This window comes from Uloborus diversus, chromosome 10 (assembly GCF_026930045.1).
Source record: "Uloborus diversus isolate 005 chromosome 10, Udiv.v.3.1, whole genome shotgun sequence".
Classification (NCBI taxonomy): Eukaryota; Metazoa; Arthropoda; class Arachnida; order Araneae; family Uloboridae; genus Uloborus; species Uloborus diversus.
The window spans coordinates 96098958-96116514 of NC_072740.1; the positions used below are offsets into that span (position 1 = coordinate 96098958).

Here is a 17557-nt window from a genome sequence, read left to right on the forward strand (position 1 = left end):
AAACAGGGCTGGATTTCTTTTCATTTTTATACTCTAATTCTCTCCATTCATCTTCAAACCATGTACTTGACAAGCGCTCCGCCACCATAGTATCATTTATGAAACGAGTAGACAACTTTCGGAATTATGCATCTCGGTAGGCATTAAAGTTCACTAGGCTCTTTTCGATGGTTGCCACCATTTCCTTCAGAATGCCAAATGTATTGGCGATAACCTATTTCGCCAAGTGCCAAGCGGCCAAGCAGAGCAGCCTGCTCCAACTATCGCTCTTTAGCACGCCAAACTCGCGCCACAGCGCATGCGTAGCGATACCTAAAGAAGAAGTGTCTGCTGCCAAACTTTAACATCAAAGACTAATTAGAATAATTTTCAAAAGTGAGGCAAAGCCGATGTAGCAAATTCAAGAGCCAATGAGAAAGCTTCTACAGCTTCAAGATTTAGTGGTATTTTCCTATTTTGGACTTTTCGTGTAGTGTATTGAAAATGATGGGCGTTTTGAGTATTGAGTTTGAAATAAAGTGTTCCAGTTTTGTTATATTTTACGCAATCCATTTGTTATAATGGTGAATAATGTGTTAAACAAGTAGCCTTGAACTTTTGTTATTGTTAGAAATGTTCCTGGAATTATATGTTGTTTGTAGCAGCTTTAGTTCATGGTGAATATTTTTAAATATTTGATTGCAGTTTTGTTTTGTAGGGTGTTTTTAAATGAACATGACGAGATGGTGTCACAGTCGCATAGTTCATGTAAAAATGTTTGCTTTCATTGTTTCGAAAATTATGATCCATTCTCGTTTCCGTCTTGTTTTACTTAACTCTGTAAAATATTATGCATGCGATTTGCTTTTCAATAAATTCTAATATTTACGTATTAAATTAAAAATATTAAAACTGTAAAATTTCCATCATGTTGCAAATGTATTTCTTTTAAATAAATATCCACAATCGGGAAATGTGTGGAGTGTATTCAGCCCCGTCATTTCAGTTTTCCAAGGGGGGGGGGGGGCAAAAGGTTTGAAATGAATGCATTTTGTAGGAAAAATGCGGGATTACATCTTGTTTTCCCCCTGATTTACTAAATGTGGGGCCTGAGTGTGAGGGAGGTAGAGCATGATTGTCCTCTTTTCTAATTTTTATTTTTCACTTCATAAAAAATTAAATGAGTAATTTTTCCACCATGAGCTTTATTAAGCATTTCTCACCACCACAGATATTTATTGAAAATGTTCAATTGACTTATTTTTTCTTACATTAATTTTTCCAGACATGTGATTTTGCAATATTTATACTGAATTTAGTATTTTTCCTGAGAGCAAAATACTGTATGCGAGAAAAAAGAAGGGACATTGGAAGCTAAATTCAAGTTTCCAAATAATTTCATGCAGCCAATGAAAATAGTCTGCTATATAGAAACAAAAAGTAAATGAGAGAGCTTTCAGGTGTAGTATGATATACTAACAGTGTTGTGGTTCATTTACACAGCCATGCAATTTTAGTATTTTTCATCCTGCTTGGGTCACCTGTCTGTTTTTAACAGAACTCTAAAGCAGACCAGTGTGCCACGAGCACCGCCTTGCTTTGTCGGTTAACAGTATAAAAACAACTTCCGTTACAATTTTAATGATAAATATTGTCCAATGTTGTAGCTAATTTATGTTCTTTTGCATTGATCAAAAAACTAAGGACTAAAACTAATTAGATTAACTTCTCCTTTTGCATTATTTATGCTAGAACCATCGACATTTTCTCAAGAATCAGCACAGCTTGGGTCTTTATCAACCTCACTGTAGCTGATACACACATAATTTATTTTCTAATTCTTCGAAAAGTTTTCAATTTTTGTGGGTTTTCTGAAAGTTGATCAATGTACCCAGGGTTCTTGGCCTGAAAAATGTTGTCACAATTTTTTCCCTTATGACCATAAATAAATAACTTGCAAATAATTATGAACTAAAGGAACTTACTTTAGGGGTGGACTTCAATATATTACTCATTCTTTGTTTAATTCATTTTAAAAGAATGTTTAATTCATTAAAAGAAAGGTAAGTTGTAAGCTTATATGAAAATTACTCAGCTCTGAAAAATTGCATTAAAATTTTCTGAGATAAAATTTGTTTAAAATAACTGTACTGTGTGATTTTGTAAAAAGGATTTGTAGGACTATAGGTGCTATTTGTTAGTCATAAATTAAAATAAAAAATATTGATAGTATAGCAAGAAGCATAAAACATCTATTGAATTGTCAGAAAAGCTGAAACTCATTTTAAAGCACAGTTTTCCTGCAGTCTAGAATATCATTTTTGAATTCACGCTGATCAGTAGTACTGTTAATAGTAAGCAATACACCTCTTCTAACTACAGTAATTTCTGGAAGAAACACCGCATCGACATAATTGCCTCACCCCGGAAAAAGAGCGTCAAAAATTTTTAAAATGCTCAGAAACGCCAAACTTAAAAATTATGATTAACTCATCCATGGTGTATCAAAGTAGAAAATACCTATCAAAAAGCTCATTAAAAAGAAAGAATTTACAGCATATACTTGTGTATTGGTCTATTCCCTTCTTTTAACGACAAAATTAAGAAAAAAACGGACCCTATTAGTGGAGAAAAATCGGGAACGCTTTTCCAATTTTTTTTGCAAATAAACTCTTTACAAAGAAATGAAATGAAATTTTATAATCATATTTACAATTTAGGATGAACAACTATCACATTTCTCTATGAAAAAAGTTTGAGTTTGCAATTTGAAAAAAATGGTTCGTTATACCGAATTTCTGTCATCTGTTGCTTTTATTTTGTCCTTAAATCAATAAAATATATGCAGGATTTTCATTTTTTGCTTACTTATGTTCCTTTAAGGTTGAATATTAGGAACTGATGTGATATACCCCACCCTTGGCGACTTTTTCCTGTTGGCGCCAAGAAAGCGTCGCCAAGAAAACAATGTATGACGACATATGTCATACATCGTTCTTAGCGATGCTTTTTTAGCGCCAACAGGAAAAAATCAGATAAAAAAACATGATCAAAGCACTTCAGAACACAATATATATAAAAACAACATAAAAGCACAACAAAAAACATCACGAATATATGCTTCAAAAATGTACAGGGCCGGGGTTTTTTGTAAACATATTAAAATACAATGAAATAAATTATTGTATTAATTACAAGTCGAAATTAATGCATTAATTTTTTTTTCATCATTTCTCCGGGATACAAGCCCTCGGTCTCATAGTACTTTCGTAATGAGACCTCGGTCTCATTACGAAAGTACTATGAGACCTCTGGCTCGCCAGGACCTCGCTCCGCTCGGTCCGTTATCCCTCCGACTGTTAATATACATTACAGTCGGAGTATGGTCACAGTTATGTATATTTTCATGGAGACACCCAAGGGTGGCTCCTTCCGTTCAGTGTACAATAATGACACAGTTTTAAGTGTGAAATATGCACCATTATTGTGCAGATTTATTAATAAAATTCAGCATTTTTAAGAGTACAACCGAAAGAACTTTCAACTGTTAACATAAAATTCAGTACCTAAAGGAGGCACGTTAATAGAATGTCTAAATAATTCGTGGCATCGATAAGAATTAACTTTTAGAACAAAATAACCGTGCTATTTCTGTAAAATTAATTTACATACAGTAAAAATAAAGTTAAAAACTACAAGAACCCCTCAAGGATTTGTAAAAACAAAGAATTTTGGAAGTGAGAGGTTTTTTTTTGAATTCTAAAATAAAGAACTTACCTTTTTATATGGTATAAATATTCACACTCAGTCTAAAACAATACATCATATGACAATGGCACGTTACAGATACACACCACGTTGGAGTTAACTTTTAATTAACCTTCAAGTTTGAAGAAACTGGCATTTTCTAATGTTTTTACTTCAAAACACAACTACTGAATTTAAACTAACACAAAATAAGCATTCCTGTAAGGTATATTGCACGAAACAACACCACGTATCTCTCCTGCGTGAAACCCAAACAACCCAAGTAAACAAGTTTGAACAGATCTGTAAGATTGCCTTCGGGTTGCTAAACGTAGGTTAGTTTGGCCAGGGATGCCATGCATAAAAAATTATCGCCTCATTGGCGAGAAAAATATTTTAATTTTGTGCAAAAAAATTTAATGTTGCCAAATGGGGGGGGGGGGGGGGTATATCACATCTGTACCGAATATTATCTTTTTGTTTGAAAAACAAGCTCTATTTTACTTGTAATCAATAATGCTAAAACTTCGCTATTATTAAATTTGACTTTTCCCGCACTTTTTGAACGACTGATCCTTTATTGTAATTAAAGCTTTTAACCCTCTGATGGTCCTGGGTCATGAGTAAGATGTGTGAAATTCTTCCCCTAGAAATTATTTTTTGAAGTAATTTGCCATGTAAATCAAGTGTCCTACCTTCTATCAATGCCTAGCTACCGTCCTGCGCCTCTGACCGTTTGACAAGGAACATTTAGCATCAAAAAAGTAAGTGCAAAATGCTTTGAAACATGCTAACTAGGGCGGGATAAGACGTTCAAAACCATCAATGAGTTAATTAATAGGTAGATAATATATAATTATAATAGATTATGTCAGCATCTATTTTTTTATTGTTTGGTGAAAACAGTTGAATTAAAATCGGGGGTAATAAAAAGAAAAGTCGACCGTAAATGCTGCATCGGCAGAAAGGCCGCACTTCCGAAATTTTAACTTTTAAACACGTAAATAGTGTTCCCGCTAAGCCGTTTTTGAAGGGCGCAGCGCCCTGCCCTTTTCCATATCAGCAGAATGCGCCCTGCCCTCCTTTTAGATCGCGAAATGCGCCCCGCCCTTTTCAAAAATAAGAAATTGCACCCTGTGTTTTTAAAAAGATGCCTCAATCATCGTTTCGGCCTACCGCGATATCGGGGCAATTTTATTTGTCCAGCGATCGTCTGTAAAAACGCCCATGTCTTATCCTTGTTCCCAGAATTTCACCTTGAAAGCGGCCCCATAAACAAAAGGGGAAGCAAATACCTAGGCAAAGAGGGGATGAGATTCTCGGAATTCAAACAGGCTTATCAGTAGGAAACAAAGGCATGTTCTTCCTTCTATTGAGGGTGCATTTTTGAAAGGTTGTGGGAAGGAGTAGGGTCCTCTGGGAAGGGAGAGATCTTTGTTTCATTCCTTCCCATCCTTGATCTTCTGGGAATCAACAATGAGAGAGGGAATAGGACACTTTCCTAACATTTCAGCCCTTTGTGTCCGTTTTTCGTTTGCACGTGGAAATTAGGCTTAGCTAATTTTAGCGCATTGCTAGTGATTGTGTAGCAATCTTTTTATATCTGTTTCTGGAAAGTTAACTTTCTGATTGTTTCCAAAGAAGAACATAGTACAAAGCTTATTGGGCTAAAATACAAGGGTATTTTTTTAATATCTTGGATTTTTAACCCCCATCCCCAGCCTCCTCCGCCCCTTAAAAAACCGTTTGAAATGGAAACATATCGCATTGACAGGGCGATCATTCAATTCTTTCCTTTTTGCTAAGTATTTTTATTATCTTTGTACATGGGATTCATGTAACAGATTAATTAAAATGCTTATTGACATAATAAAAAGCATACTTTTGACATACTTGTGCTTTTTTCTAACTAAAATGATCTTGCACTGTTTCCTTTTCTTTTATGAATATTATATAATTGATTTTAAAAAAAAATCAGAAATTAAAATGCCAATATATTAAATTTTCGCAAAAATTGTCCGATAATTAGCCTTCCAAGGAACTTGTTTTCCTAATTAGTCGAGGCGAAACCCCCTGCTTTTAGTTTTAGGTTTGAGCTCTAGTTTATTGTTTTTAGTTTAGCAAGTGGTGCTTTTGCCCATTGTTACTCTATATTGCATGTACTGGAGCTTAAACATTCTCTTCTAGTTCATAGTTAAAATTTTGGTCTTTTGACCATAATTAATGAATCCTCCACGGCTGATGAGCTTAGAGATGGAACGTTTAGTTCGGACCCGGTCACAGTGAACGGGTCTTTCAATCGAACTAGTTCAGCTTTTAGTTCAGTAGAAAACAATCTAGTTCACTAGTTCGTTTAGTTCTTAGTTCGTTTAGTTCTTAGTTCGTTTAGTTCTTCGTTCATTTAGTTCTTAGTTCGATTTCGTTTAGTTCTCTTTCTCTCGTTCGATTTGGCAACTAGTCCGTTCGTTTAGTTCTTAGTTCGATTTCTTTAGTTCGATTTGGCATCTAGTTCATCAGTAGTTCTTTTCCTCATCTAGTTCACTGAACTAGAAATCTAGTTCCCTGAACTAAAAGCTGACTGTTTAGTTCAGTATTGCATCTAGTTCGATTTCATCTAGTTCGACCAGTTTTCCTGCGTGTCTCTCGCAGTGCATCTGTTTTTCGTTCAGTCATTCAAGATTCAATGGAGCTATTGTTTAGCAGAGGCGGGTGGGGGAAAGTTCGGCAAGATTCTTGACTTTCCTTTCAATTCAATCGCAATGCACTATGGATGTGGCGTGATTAGTGAAAGAGGCGGATTATGTGCGCCTCGTCACATGCATTGGATGCGCTTATTTCAGAATTAAATTGATAGATTATTATTTTGTTTTTTAATTTAAACTTCAAATTATTTCCATCGCACAAATAGACTTTAAAATGAAAAGAAAAAAAAAGAAAAAGACTTCGGAAAATTTTTTTTTTCCACTTTCGACAGTGCAAAAGAAGTTAGGAACAGACTTTTTTGTGCTTTCCAATAAAAATGTTCTGCCTATCTTAAAACTCATATTTTTCTCAATCCATTTGCACGGGTGTGAGATTTTTGAGCATAAATTTGCAGTTTTCCCCTGGAATTTTAGGCATTTTTTGTGGTATATTCGAATAAAAGGAACCCCCTTAACTATCATAAACGAAGCTTCAACTTTCTAAAAACAATTTGTGTAGTATACAAATATTGATTTGTACGTGTTACGCCAGCAACAGCGTAAAAATCATTGTTTTCAAATACAATAAAAATACAATATTTCATAAAATGAGTACAATATCATTTTCTCAATGTGTTTTGAAAACTTCGCAACTAGTCAAGTTTGTTGACCCCTTAAGTTTTTTTTTTTTTTTTTTTTAGTTTTTGAATTAATCTCCATAAGTTTTTTTGTTTTTTTTAAACATGTATATCGTTTTGGTTGTGTTAAGTAAATTATCATTTTTCAGTGCTGGCTCTAATCTTTCCTAGTCGTTGTATATCTTTTGAAACTGGCGCCTTGACTAAATTTTTTTTTTTTTTTTTAGTTTTTATAAGAAGTTTCAACGAGAAAAACACAAATGAGGGCGCCCTTAAAAAGTTGCCACCTAAGGCAAGGGCGTCAGTTTGTTCCCCCGAATTCCTACAGTCGCTTTCAGGGCAAAATATTTCAACAAAATATTTGAGAGTTTAAAATATTCAAAAGAAAATGAAAGAGCATCTCAATCATATCATAAAATACATTGAATTAAAAACCAATACAGTAAAACTTTTCAGTTAATACAGCTCTGTCGCCATGAATTGTTTACAGAGTGAACCAGAGAATATTCTTAGCGACTTAGTGGCGAAATGAAGGGAGAAGGGGGTGGGGGAGAATATCTCTTCTATGAAGAAATTAAATGTATAGCAATATTTGAATTTTTTTAACTTGAGTAGTTAATGAAAATCCTGGGCGCGAGGGGGGGGGGAGGTCAAGAGGTAGGAGGCCGCACGTTCTGAAATAATACTATGTTAAACTATATTATTATTATTAAATTTTAACTTTTGCACACTTTCTATTCTATAAGGGGGGGGGGGCGCACTAAGTCTGTGTACGCTATCGATTGAGAATTAAAAAATGCTCTTGACAGTAAATGTGAGGATGAAAACAAAAATGAATAACTCAGAAACATTAATTTTAGTAACAAGACCAACGAATCTCTAAAATGACAAAACTTTAACACAGAACATGAAGTGTAACGCAAAAAATTAAAAATCAACATAAATACTTAAGGGTAAAAGAAAATGAGTTGAAAACAATTGTAAAGATGTATATATGCACTAATGTATTGCTCAAGGGGTCCCCCCCCCCTGTGTAAAGGAGCAATCCTCTAAAAATCACGAATCCCCTCAAAGCAGGAGCCTCCCCCGAAAAAAAGAAAAAATACCCCTACTACCCCTCCCCCTAAAAATTTCAATGGTGCAGCCTGTGCCATGACCCCCCCCCCCCTCCACCAGGTTGGAACCAGTGATTGTTAAAAAATATTAGTTTTGATAATTAAACCGAAAAATATGAATGAATACGCGGAAATTCGCCGAAAAATATACATAAATATGCGAAAATTCAATCAGCCCAAATTTCCACAGCCCGGCAAATTGCAAAATTTATTCCCCCCCCCCCGGCCCTTAAAAAGGGAGAACTAACTATCTGGCAACATGTGACTATATTTTTCCGCCAAAAAGCTCTGAATAGTTCATTTGAACTAGTTCATTGAACTAGTTCACAAGGTTGAGATGAACTAAGCGAACTAGTTCCTCAAAAGGAACTAAAACTTCCATCCCTAGATGAGCTCTGGATTCACTCTTTTATCTATTCCTACTTAATGGCTGTTTGCATTTTTCCTTTTTATCATCATTTATTATTTATAATTTGTTTAATATTTGAAATTCTGATTGCTTAATTTTATATATATATGTATACAGTAAAAGACCGTTATAACGCACACCTTGGCACCAGAGCTTTTGCGTTATACAGGTTTTTGCGTTATATAGATCATCTCACAAATTTTGAAACTAATATTCAGAATATACCTATATATTAGCACTTCAGAATGAGTTTTATCTGCAATGAGTATTAAAGCACTAATATTACAATTAAGTTACTCACAAATAAATATGTTTCACAATCAAAATCCTGCACTTCTGCTAGCTTCATGGTTTGCATTAACAGCTGCATTTTCAAGAGCCATCTGGTATTTTCTGTTTACTATGAGGTACTAATTTTCAATTTAAAAGCTTTGAAATAAGATGGAAAGATAAAAAACTTTCAAAATTTAATTTGCCTAACAATTTTTATTTTTGCAAAGCAAAACAGAGGGATTTTTCAAACTTCAAAACCTATTGTTTACTTCTGAAAAGTAGTGCGGTTTATAGAGAATTGCGTTATACAAGTCGGCGTTATAAACAGTCTTCTACTGTATATATATATATATATAATAATTATTATATTATTCATATAATATTAACATGATATATATAATATTATATATATAATATTAACCTAAATGTTTGCCAGATTGATTCAAAGGTAGTTTCATCGTTGAATTTCTCTAGCTGAACTTTATTTAGCTGCGAAGGGGTAAGGTATATTGCTGAAACTCTAATTTGAACCTAAATTAAAAGTTAAGCTATTTTTTCATTTAATTATTGTTCCAATGGTTTAGCGCTAAAAACCTCCCATTCGGCACTTCCTTGATAGCAGTGTTAACTGCGCTTAATCTTATCAAATAACGTATATTGTTTAAAATTTTGTTTAAAAAGTTATATTTTATGATTCATCAAAACAACGTGTGTATGTTGAATCATAAAATTAATATTTGATTGCAAAACCTTTTAAAGTGTCGAAAATATTTTATAAAATGTATATTCGAGCAGTAGCCATTTCTTTTTGACTTCTACAGTCATTATGTTACCCACATTATTACTACACAGTGGCATTCACATCTGTACATGCCAAAAAATAAGCTGAAGCGAGTATCTCGTTCATGGAAAAAGATTTTGTATTTCAAACAAATGTTCCTACAAAAGGGACAAACTATTTTATTTTGTTGTTTGTGTATGTTATGGCGGCTGTAAATGCAAGGATGAAAGTGAGAATAAGCAATATTCAAGTGACACTTGCCAGAGTGACTTAAATTAGATGCAAATTTAAAATTATTAATGAATGATATTAATGCTAGACATTCAAGTAATCAGTATGGTCGCTGGGTAATTTTCAAAGTTTTATTTTTAATTTTGAATTTACTGGTTTACTTTTACATTTAATTTTTGTGATCATGATATATTTGGTGGCGAAATGGATATGAAGAATTTAAGGCATCCACGCATTTATTTGCTAGAAGTCTCCCACTGTTTGACAAAACTTGTAATTAACTACCTGAAAATTTCAAGGAGGCATTTTCAGCAGTTTTTAGTTTTAAAATCTTGCATTTATCAAAAAAAAAAAAAAAAAAAAAAAAAAAATATATATATATATATATATATATATATATATATATATATATATATATATATATATATATATATATATATATATTTAATGCTAAAATTCAAAACGAGGGACTGAAAAAAAAAAAAAAAAATTGAACTTTTGAAAGAAAAACTATCAGAAATAGGTAAAAATAACAACACTACAGTTTTATTTTGACTTGATAATACCAAATGAGCTTCAAACGAATACATTTACACGTTTTAAATTTCTTAAAAGTAGAAAAAATACAAAAGTTTTCAAAAGAAACGCGAAGGAATTACAAAGATTGCTACCAGAACAACTAAACTTCAGCGGCCTGTAAAAAAGTAATGTGCAACTATTTTCGTGGGAACATTGTATTTTCTGACCTATTATGCCTCTAGACCTCTGGAACACACTTATTTTTCTTAGTTACCAAATGTGGTAAACGATACTTGATTTCTAGGCATATTTCAGTGTTTGACCTGCAGTGTATACTAACCTTTTGGTTTAAACTTTACAATGAAGTAAACTGAATTTGATCTTTTTAGTTTATTTTGTTTGTTTTCATTTTCTTTTCAAAATTCTTTGCAGTTGAGGTACTGTTGTAGGGAAGACAGTAAGTCAAAAAAAGTAAATTTTACAGGGAAAGCAAAAAACACCAGACCAAGTATTGTCGATTACATGCAATTTCATTTCCCGTAAAAACTAAACTATTTTGCCAATTGTCTTACTATGTATTCCTTAACATTAACTTGAGTGTTTACTGTTTTTTCTGAGGAAAAAAAAAGAGGAACTTAAAATTTATGACTTACTTTCTTTCCCATGTCAACCCCTCAATTATGCAAATGCCTAAAACTATTTTCCAGTTCACTATGCCTTCCACCATGGAAATTTTTAAGGCACTATATAATTGTTAAATATTGTCGCCAGTTAAATAGCATGATAGGATAGCAAACCAATAGCAATGGCAGCAAATTATCAATTGTTATACGAACAGGAAAGTATTTTCTCGAAACTCGGCACAGTTGTGACAAATATTAAAAATACTATACCATGAAGTATTGTTGCAATTAAATGTTAATTTTATACCAACCGATTCATTTTGGTTGCCTCATCAAGAAAGAAATGTGCATATACTCGAACCTCCTTAAACAGCCAATTTAGTGATAGGCCACAAGTTTGCGGAAGCCAAGGATGGCAATTTAACCAGGTTTCATCAATCCTTCATAAAAGTTTTATGAAAATACATTTGCAAGCATGTATTTTTGTTATCAAATGAAATTTCAAGAAAATAATTAATGTAAAAGATTTTTTATTTCTCTCATCATTTTTGCTTTTCCTTCAGTATGTTTCATACGATTCTTTTGTGTGGTTAACTTTTTTTCCCGCACAAATTTTCAGCAAAATGATTATCAATAAATTGCAGGCTTGCAGCATGCTTTTTGTTCTTGAATCTTTTTGCAGAATGAAGCAAAGGAACATGATGTTGTAGAATTCTGGTGGAAATTCTTGTTCACTGAAGCATGCATACTTGTGTACAATGTCAATTCAAAATACCACTGACAGGAACAGAAAAGGGGCTAAAAAATTAATGCTTTTGTAGTGTGAGTAGTGAATTGTCAAAATGAAGGGATGGGAGGAGGTAGGAGAACTGATAAGTGTTATAAAATTCGTGGAGACTTTTTGGAAACATGGCTCTTTGGCGATGAGAGACAGATCAGACAGTGAATGGCCAGCAAGTAGTGGTGCAGCTGAAAGAGAAAAGAAAGCTGGATACTTACCTGGTGACTAGTTCTAGATACTATACATTAGTAACAGGAATAAGTGACACATACTTATGACATATTCCTGATTTCCCACTATGGAACATGGTTGTTCCCTGGGGTAAATTATTTGTCTCTAATATTTGGAGCTAATACTGGAAATACTGGTATTTTGCATCAGCAAATATCGGTTTTAAAAAATTGTAAAAAAACTCAAAATACAGGCATTCAATATGCCAGATATTCAATATTCAATATTCAGATTACTAGTTATGCTTTACAAAAGGTATTTATTTCAAAGTATTAACTTATGTTGAAAAATATATTTTTGAAAAGCATTCAGTATTTGTTTTTACTATTTTACCTGTTAACCAATGCGTAAACCTCTGTTTAACTTAAGAAATAAATAAATACCTTTGTGCAGAGAAGTAAATAGCAATCAACAAAATTTTGATTCGCAAAATTAGCAGATTAATCTGCTAATTTTGTGCATTAAAAGGTTGTTGATTGCTATTTACTCTGTTCAACTTGTTTCATGATAGAGACTATCAAGAAAAACCTCATAGTGTTTACTCTCACACTATGGCCAAAAATATTTTGTCATCCCCTGTCCATTGCAATAGTAATCCATGATACCCTGCTACTTACTCCTGCTACTAGGTTTAATTATGTTTTTGTTTTTCAATGTTCATGTCCTGCATCTCATTTTTGAAATGATTAAAAAAGGATTTTATTTAACAAAGTGGAACTAAATGTATGTATAAATCGTAGTTCAAGCTTGGTATTATATTTTGCCTTAATTATTGCTCTTTTATATTTCAGATGAATCAGAAACTTGAAAGTGCAGTTTTAGGAGCATGGACATTCTTTGCCTCTGCCCATGCAATTGATGTTTGTGGATTAAATGGTTTGCCCCTTACGCCAAACTCAATTAGAATTCTAGGACAGTTTCAAAAATTGAAAACCTTATCACATTGTGGAATATGTGCTTATTTAGATGCAAAACGTGGAAAACATGGTATGCTCTCAAGAATTGTTACTAATTTTTCAATTTTTCTCTAACTGGGGATCAAAATAATATTTTTTGAATTTTATCTTTTTAGAACGAGTAATGATTGTGAGTGAATATTTTTTAAATGGATTACATGAAAACGAAAATAGGTCACGTGCCAGGAAGTAAGTCTTAAGTTTCAGTTTTAAATTCAAGAATAATACTACAGCATATTAAATGTAAGATTTTTTCCCCCAATTGTACAGCAGTTTTATGTCTGCTTTTTTTAAAAGGATTTTTTTTTTTAGCTAGTTAGGTTATCAAGGGTTCCCACAGATCCTTGAAAGTGCTTTATTTTAGTGAGCTGTTACAAAATACCCTTTAAAAGGCTTGATTATGAGCACAAATTCTGAATTATTTTGACAAGGTGCTTTAGTTTTTATTTTTTTTAAAGTAAATCATTAAACAGTGAATAAGTGTTATTTTTCCTCTTTTCCCAATGATCTCTTTCTGTGTTTAATTTCATTGTTTATTTCTTTTACTGATATTTGAAATTTTAATGAATTACTAAGGAAAACTACCCATTTTTGTCAGTGTTTTGAATTGGTTTTTTGTTTCATAATTAAAATTTATTAAGTACTTTTAAAAAGCTTTCCCTGTTCCCATTTTCTTTATAAAACTGATCATATATTTTTAATTGCTTAGGAAAACTACTAGTCTTTGTTCATGTTTTAGTTTTATTGAAACGTTTCTTCAATAATTGCACAGCTACTAACTCTTCCAATTTGTTTGGGAAACTCCTGAATTTGATCCCAAACTCCCTTATGAAATAAATATCCTCTAATTTTCATCAAAACACTGAAATTCTTCAGAAAAAAAAAGGATTTTTCAATGATTAGGATCTTCAAAAAAAATGTCTTCAATAAAAGAATCGTGATCACAAAAACTAAATGTTTTCATTCACTTGTGTAAAAATTGTATATGTCCAATCATTTTTAAAACATGTTTATTTTGTTTTCCTTCTTTAAAATACTTTATTTCCCAAAAAATGCGGTAAAACATATCCAATTATCCCCCGGCTTTCCTAAATTTTTACCTGCTTCTAGTATTTTATCATCACTAATAAGCGAAAAGAAACTCATGCCTCTTTAAAACATGTTTTTTCAAATCTAAAAGTTGTACAGTAAAATCCTGTTCCAAAGAACTCCAAGGGATCTAAAAAAAAAAAAATGTTGTAACAGATTATTTGTTGTAATGGAATCGTTTAAAACTTTCTGTATCTTTTTTATAAGAGTTAATTTTGCAAATCTACTCTAATATAATTAAACCTGCAACATTTACCATTACTATCGATCTAAAGTATAATTAAATTCTTTATTAATTCTGTAAAAACAAAGAGAAAAATATTGAATGCTGGTCTATTGGTCATCTACACAAAAAGTGTAATTTTCTTTTTTAACAAGATATTTGGTCCTAGAAGACATTATACAAGATTCTAATGTATGAACACAACTTATACTGACCACAAGAAAAGTTGACATCTTGCTGACCCACTTGGGAATTTGCACAGTGCCTCACTATTAGTGTGTAGAAATAGACTATGCATAGCTAGACACTGGCTTATGTTCTCACACATCAGCTTCCTTACCTTTCAGCATAAGCAGATTTCCAGCTTGAACTTCTCTGTTGAGATTTGAGAAAACATTTCGTTGTAACGAATTATTGAGGAAATTCGTTTCGCTAAAACAAGTTTTTTATACATTAACTTAATGATTTTTAAGATGGGACCAAACATTTTGTTCGTTGTAACAAATATTTTGTTATATCGGTATTTATTGTAATGGGATTTCACTTTATTTTTTTTTAATTAAAAAAAGTAAGATAAATGATCTCAGTTTGAATTTTGGGTAATGCCAGATTTGATACCAACAAATTTAGGCACCTATTCAGACATGATTTAAAAAAATCCCTACTAATATTTCAAAAACCTTTTTTACACTCAAGCTTTTGTTGTTAAATTTATTTGTGTTGAGAGTCCCTAATTTTATGCATAAGTCTCCCTAATTTTCACTTTTCAATGCTGGCAACTGTGTAATTGCACATACCAGCTTTATGCATTAGCAAGATTGCCAACAACTTCACATTTGCAGTCATTTGCAGTTTTTTTTAATGTTGTTCAGTTTATTTTTATTTTTATTACATTTTGTTATTTTAACTTTATAATAACATATAGTGACATTCATAAATTTTTGGCCAGATATAAAATTTGTTATTTTTAAGATAAAATTAAGCAGAAATGAAATTTGTAATTGGCTGAGAGAGAAGGAATATAAAAATTTAGAGTTGACGCTGTGGTCCTACAATGAGCTGCACAGGGAGACATTCAATTTGATATGCTCAAAACTTTCCATCCTGTAAGTTAAGTAATGTTTTTTTTATGCCTGCTGATTTATGGAAAGGCCATTTTAATGTTTTGTGAAGAAAAAAAAACTTGTCGGTCAAAAATGAAAATCAATTAAAAAAGTGTTTTCTGTGAAAAATTATTACAGTAGAACCTCTCAATAAGGGACACTAAGGGGACCAGACATTTTGTCCCTTAAATAGAGGTGTCCCTTATGTGGAGGTGGATGAATGGATGCATGCTGTGTACTAAGTAGTGTAATATCGCAATTAGCATTACATTTTATCACTTAAGATTAAATACTGAAAATGCGTCATTATGTTAAATAAAATTCATAATTATTCAAATGTCTAAGTTTATATTATTTTATTAATTAAAATTTAATCAAAAATTTTGTAATGGCAAAGTTTTGTAGCATACAGAAATAATTTTGAAGTAATTTATTACATGTACTTGCTTTATGTTACGTAATTTACAGTGTAATACTATGTGAATTACAATTTAATGTCCAAATTTTTTAAGTTTTATATACAAAGCTAATTAATTGCTGTGCATTCTTCGTCGGCCCGGAACCTACTTGAATAAATTGTTGAGAGGGCAAATGATGCATATTAATTTCAGCAAGTTTTTTTTTTTTTTACAATACATCACTTGTCTCGTATATGTTTATGTCAAACTTACCTCAATTAATTTTTAGAGGAAAAGTGAAACTTGAATTCCAGTAAATTCACTATTTCTTATGTCTAATGTATCCTATGCATTATTTCTTGCTTTTTTTTTTTTTTTTTGTGACTGTCCCTTAAACAGTGTCCCTTAATTTGAGGTAAATACATGAAAATCCCTATTCAAAGGGACTGGGACCAGAAAAAATGTCCCTTAAATAGAGGTGTCCCTTAATGGAGGTTCTACTGTAGTTTATTCAAGGAAGGGAAATCCTCTTGTGAGATAGGAAAACTTCTACCAATGGAAAAATTCACAGTAAATGATAATAATAAAAAAAATATTGAGTTGGTTTTTGAGTTTATGACATGTTTTGAAGTGGAAGACCACCTTACAAGTAGACGATCAATAAAAAGGAAGTCAGCTGCTGACCTACATCAAATTCTAATGATATCGCCCAAGAATTACTGGAAAAAGATCTTGCTGATGTCAGTCGTGTGATAGTTTCAAAGGTGTCTGCATGCTGTAGGACTCTTTGTTAGAGTTACTGTGAAAAAAACCTTTGATTAGTAAAAAAAAAAAAAAATACAACAGGTGGTGAGTTTGACCTTTAGAATGAACTTGATAAACTTGAGCTGCTACATAAGTACACAAATTCCACTGATTTTTTTCAAAAATTGCATAAGGACAAATTTACTTTTTACGATATTAAACCACTTATTGAGTCTATGCCTCATTGCTGTGTTGCTGTTATTGTTGCTAAAGGTATGTCTACCAAATATACTGACATTACAATATTATAGTGCACTTAAAATTTAATACAACCTTTTTATTTCATGATCCATCAGTGTAGTCCAATATTTTTGAACACATATTTGTTATAAAAATAAACATGCACATTTAAAAACATTTAGAAAATTTTTTTTCCTTTAAAATTAATTCCTTGTCATAGTGCCAAAATTATGTATGAGTATTAACTGTAGGCTCCGGAAGATATAAAAGTAATTACCAAAATTGGCAATGTATAAGTACTCGCCAGAAACTTATGAACACTACTGTATGTAGTTACAGAGAATCAAGTTGTGTACATACTCAGAGTGGTAGGTGAAAGTGTTTGGAAAAAATCTGTCTGTTTGAAAAATGTTGAAACAGTGAGATGGAACAAGATAGAAGTTTAAAAAGTCATAAGTAATCTGAATGAGTTAAAATATGGAGAAAATTGAGTTTTTTTATTTGATTTATATGGTCATATTATTCATTTGCCTAATGATAAAAAAAGATCTGTTCATGATTAAAGTGAGAATACTAGCTGTAATTTTGTTCGTTAAGCAAGCATCATTGTTCTTCAGTGTGTTATTTATATTTTTTATCTTGAAACACTTTTCGTAGAAAGTTAGAGTTTAAATTTTGAGCGAGAAGCCTTTGTTCAATCCTTTTATTTGATTGAAAATTGAATTTGGGACAGGCGTGACTTACATGATTTAACTGAAGTAGTTTTTTTTTCCCCCTTCCTTTCCAATGATAGCTT

At 32.0% G+C, this 17557-nt stretch overlaps 1 protein-coding gene across 1 annotated transcript in view; it reads left to right on the forward strand.

Moving 5' to 3' along the window:
- The first annotated feature begins 577 nt into the window (after nt 1–577).
- LOC129231098 (TBC domain-containing protein kinase-like protein) overlaps nt 578–17557 on the forward strand; it is a 100690-nt gene continuing 83710 nt past the window's right edge. The window contains exons 1-3 of the mRNA XM_054865345.1: nt 578–656; nt 12800–12995; nt 13081–13153. Of these exons, the coding sequence (XP_054721320.1) occupies nt 654–656; nt 12800–12995; nt 13081–13153 (272 nt within the window). The 5' untranslated portion in view covers nt 578–653. The remainder of the gene's footprint in view (nt 657–12799; nt 12996–13080; nt 13154–17557) is intronic.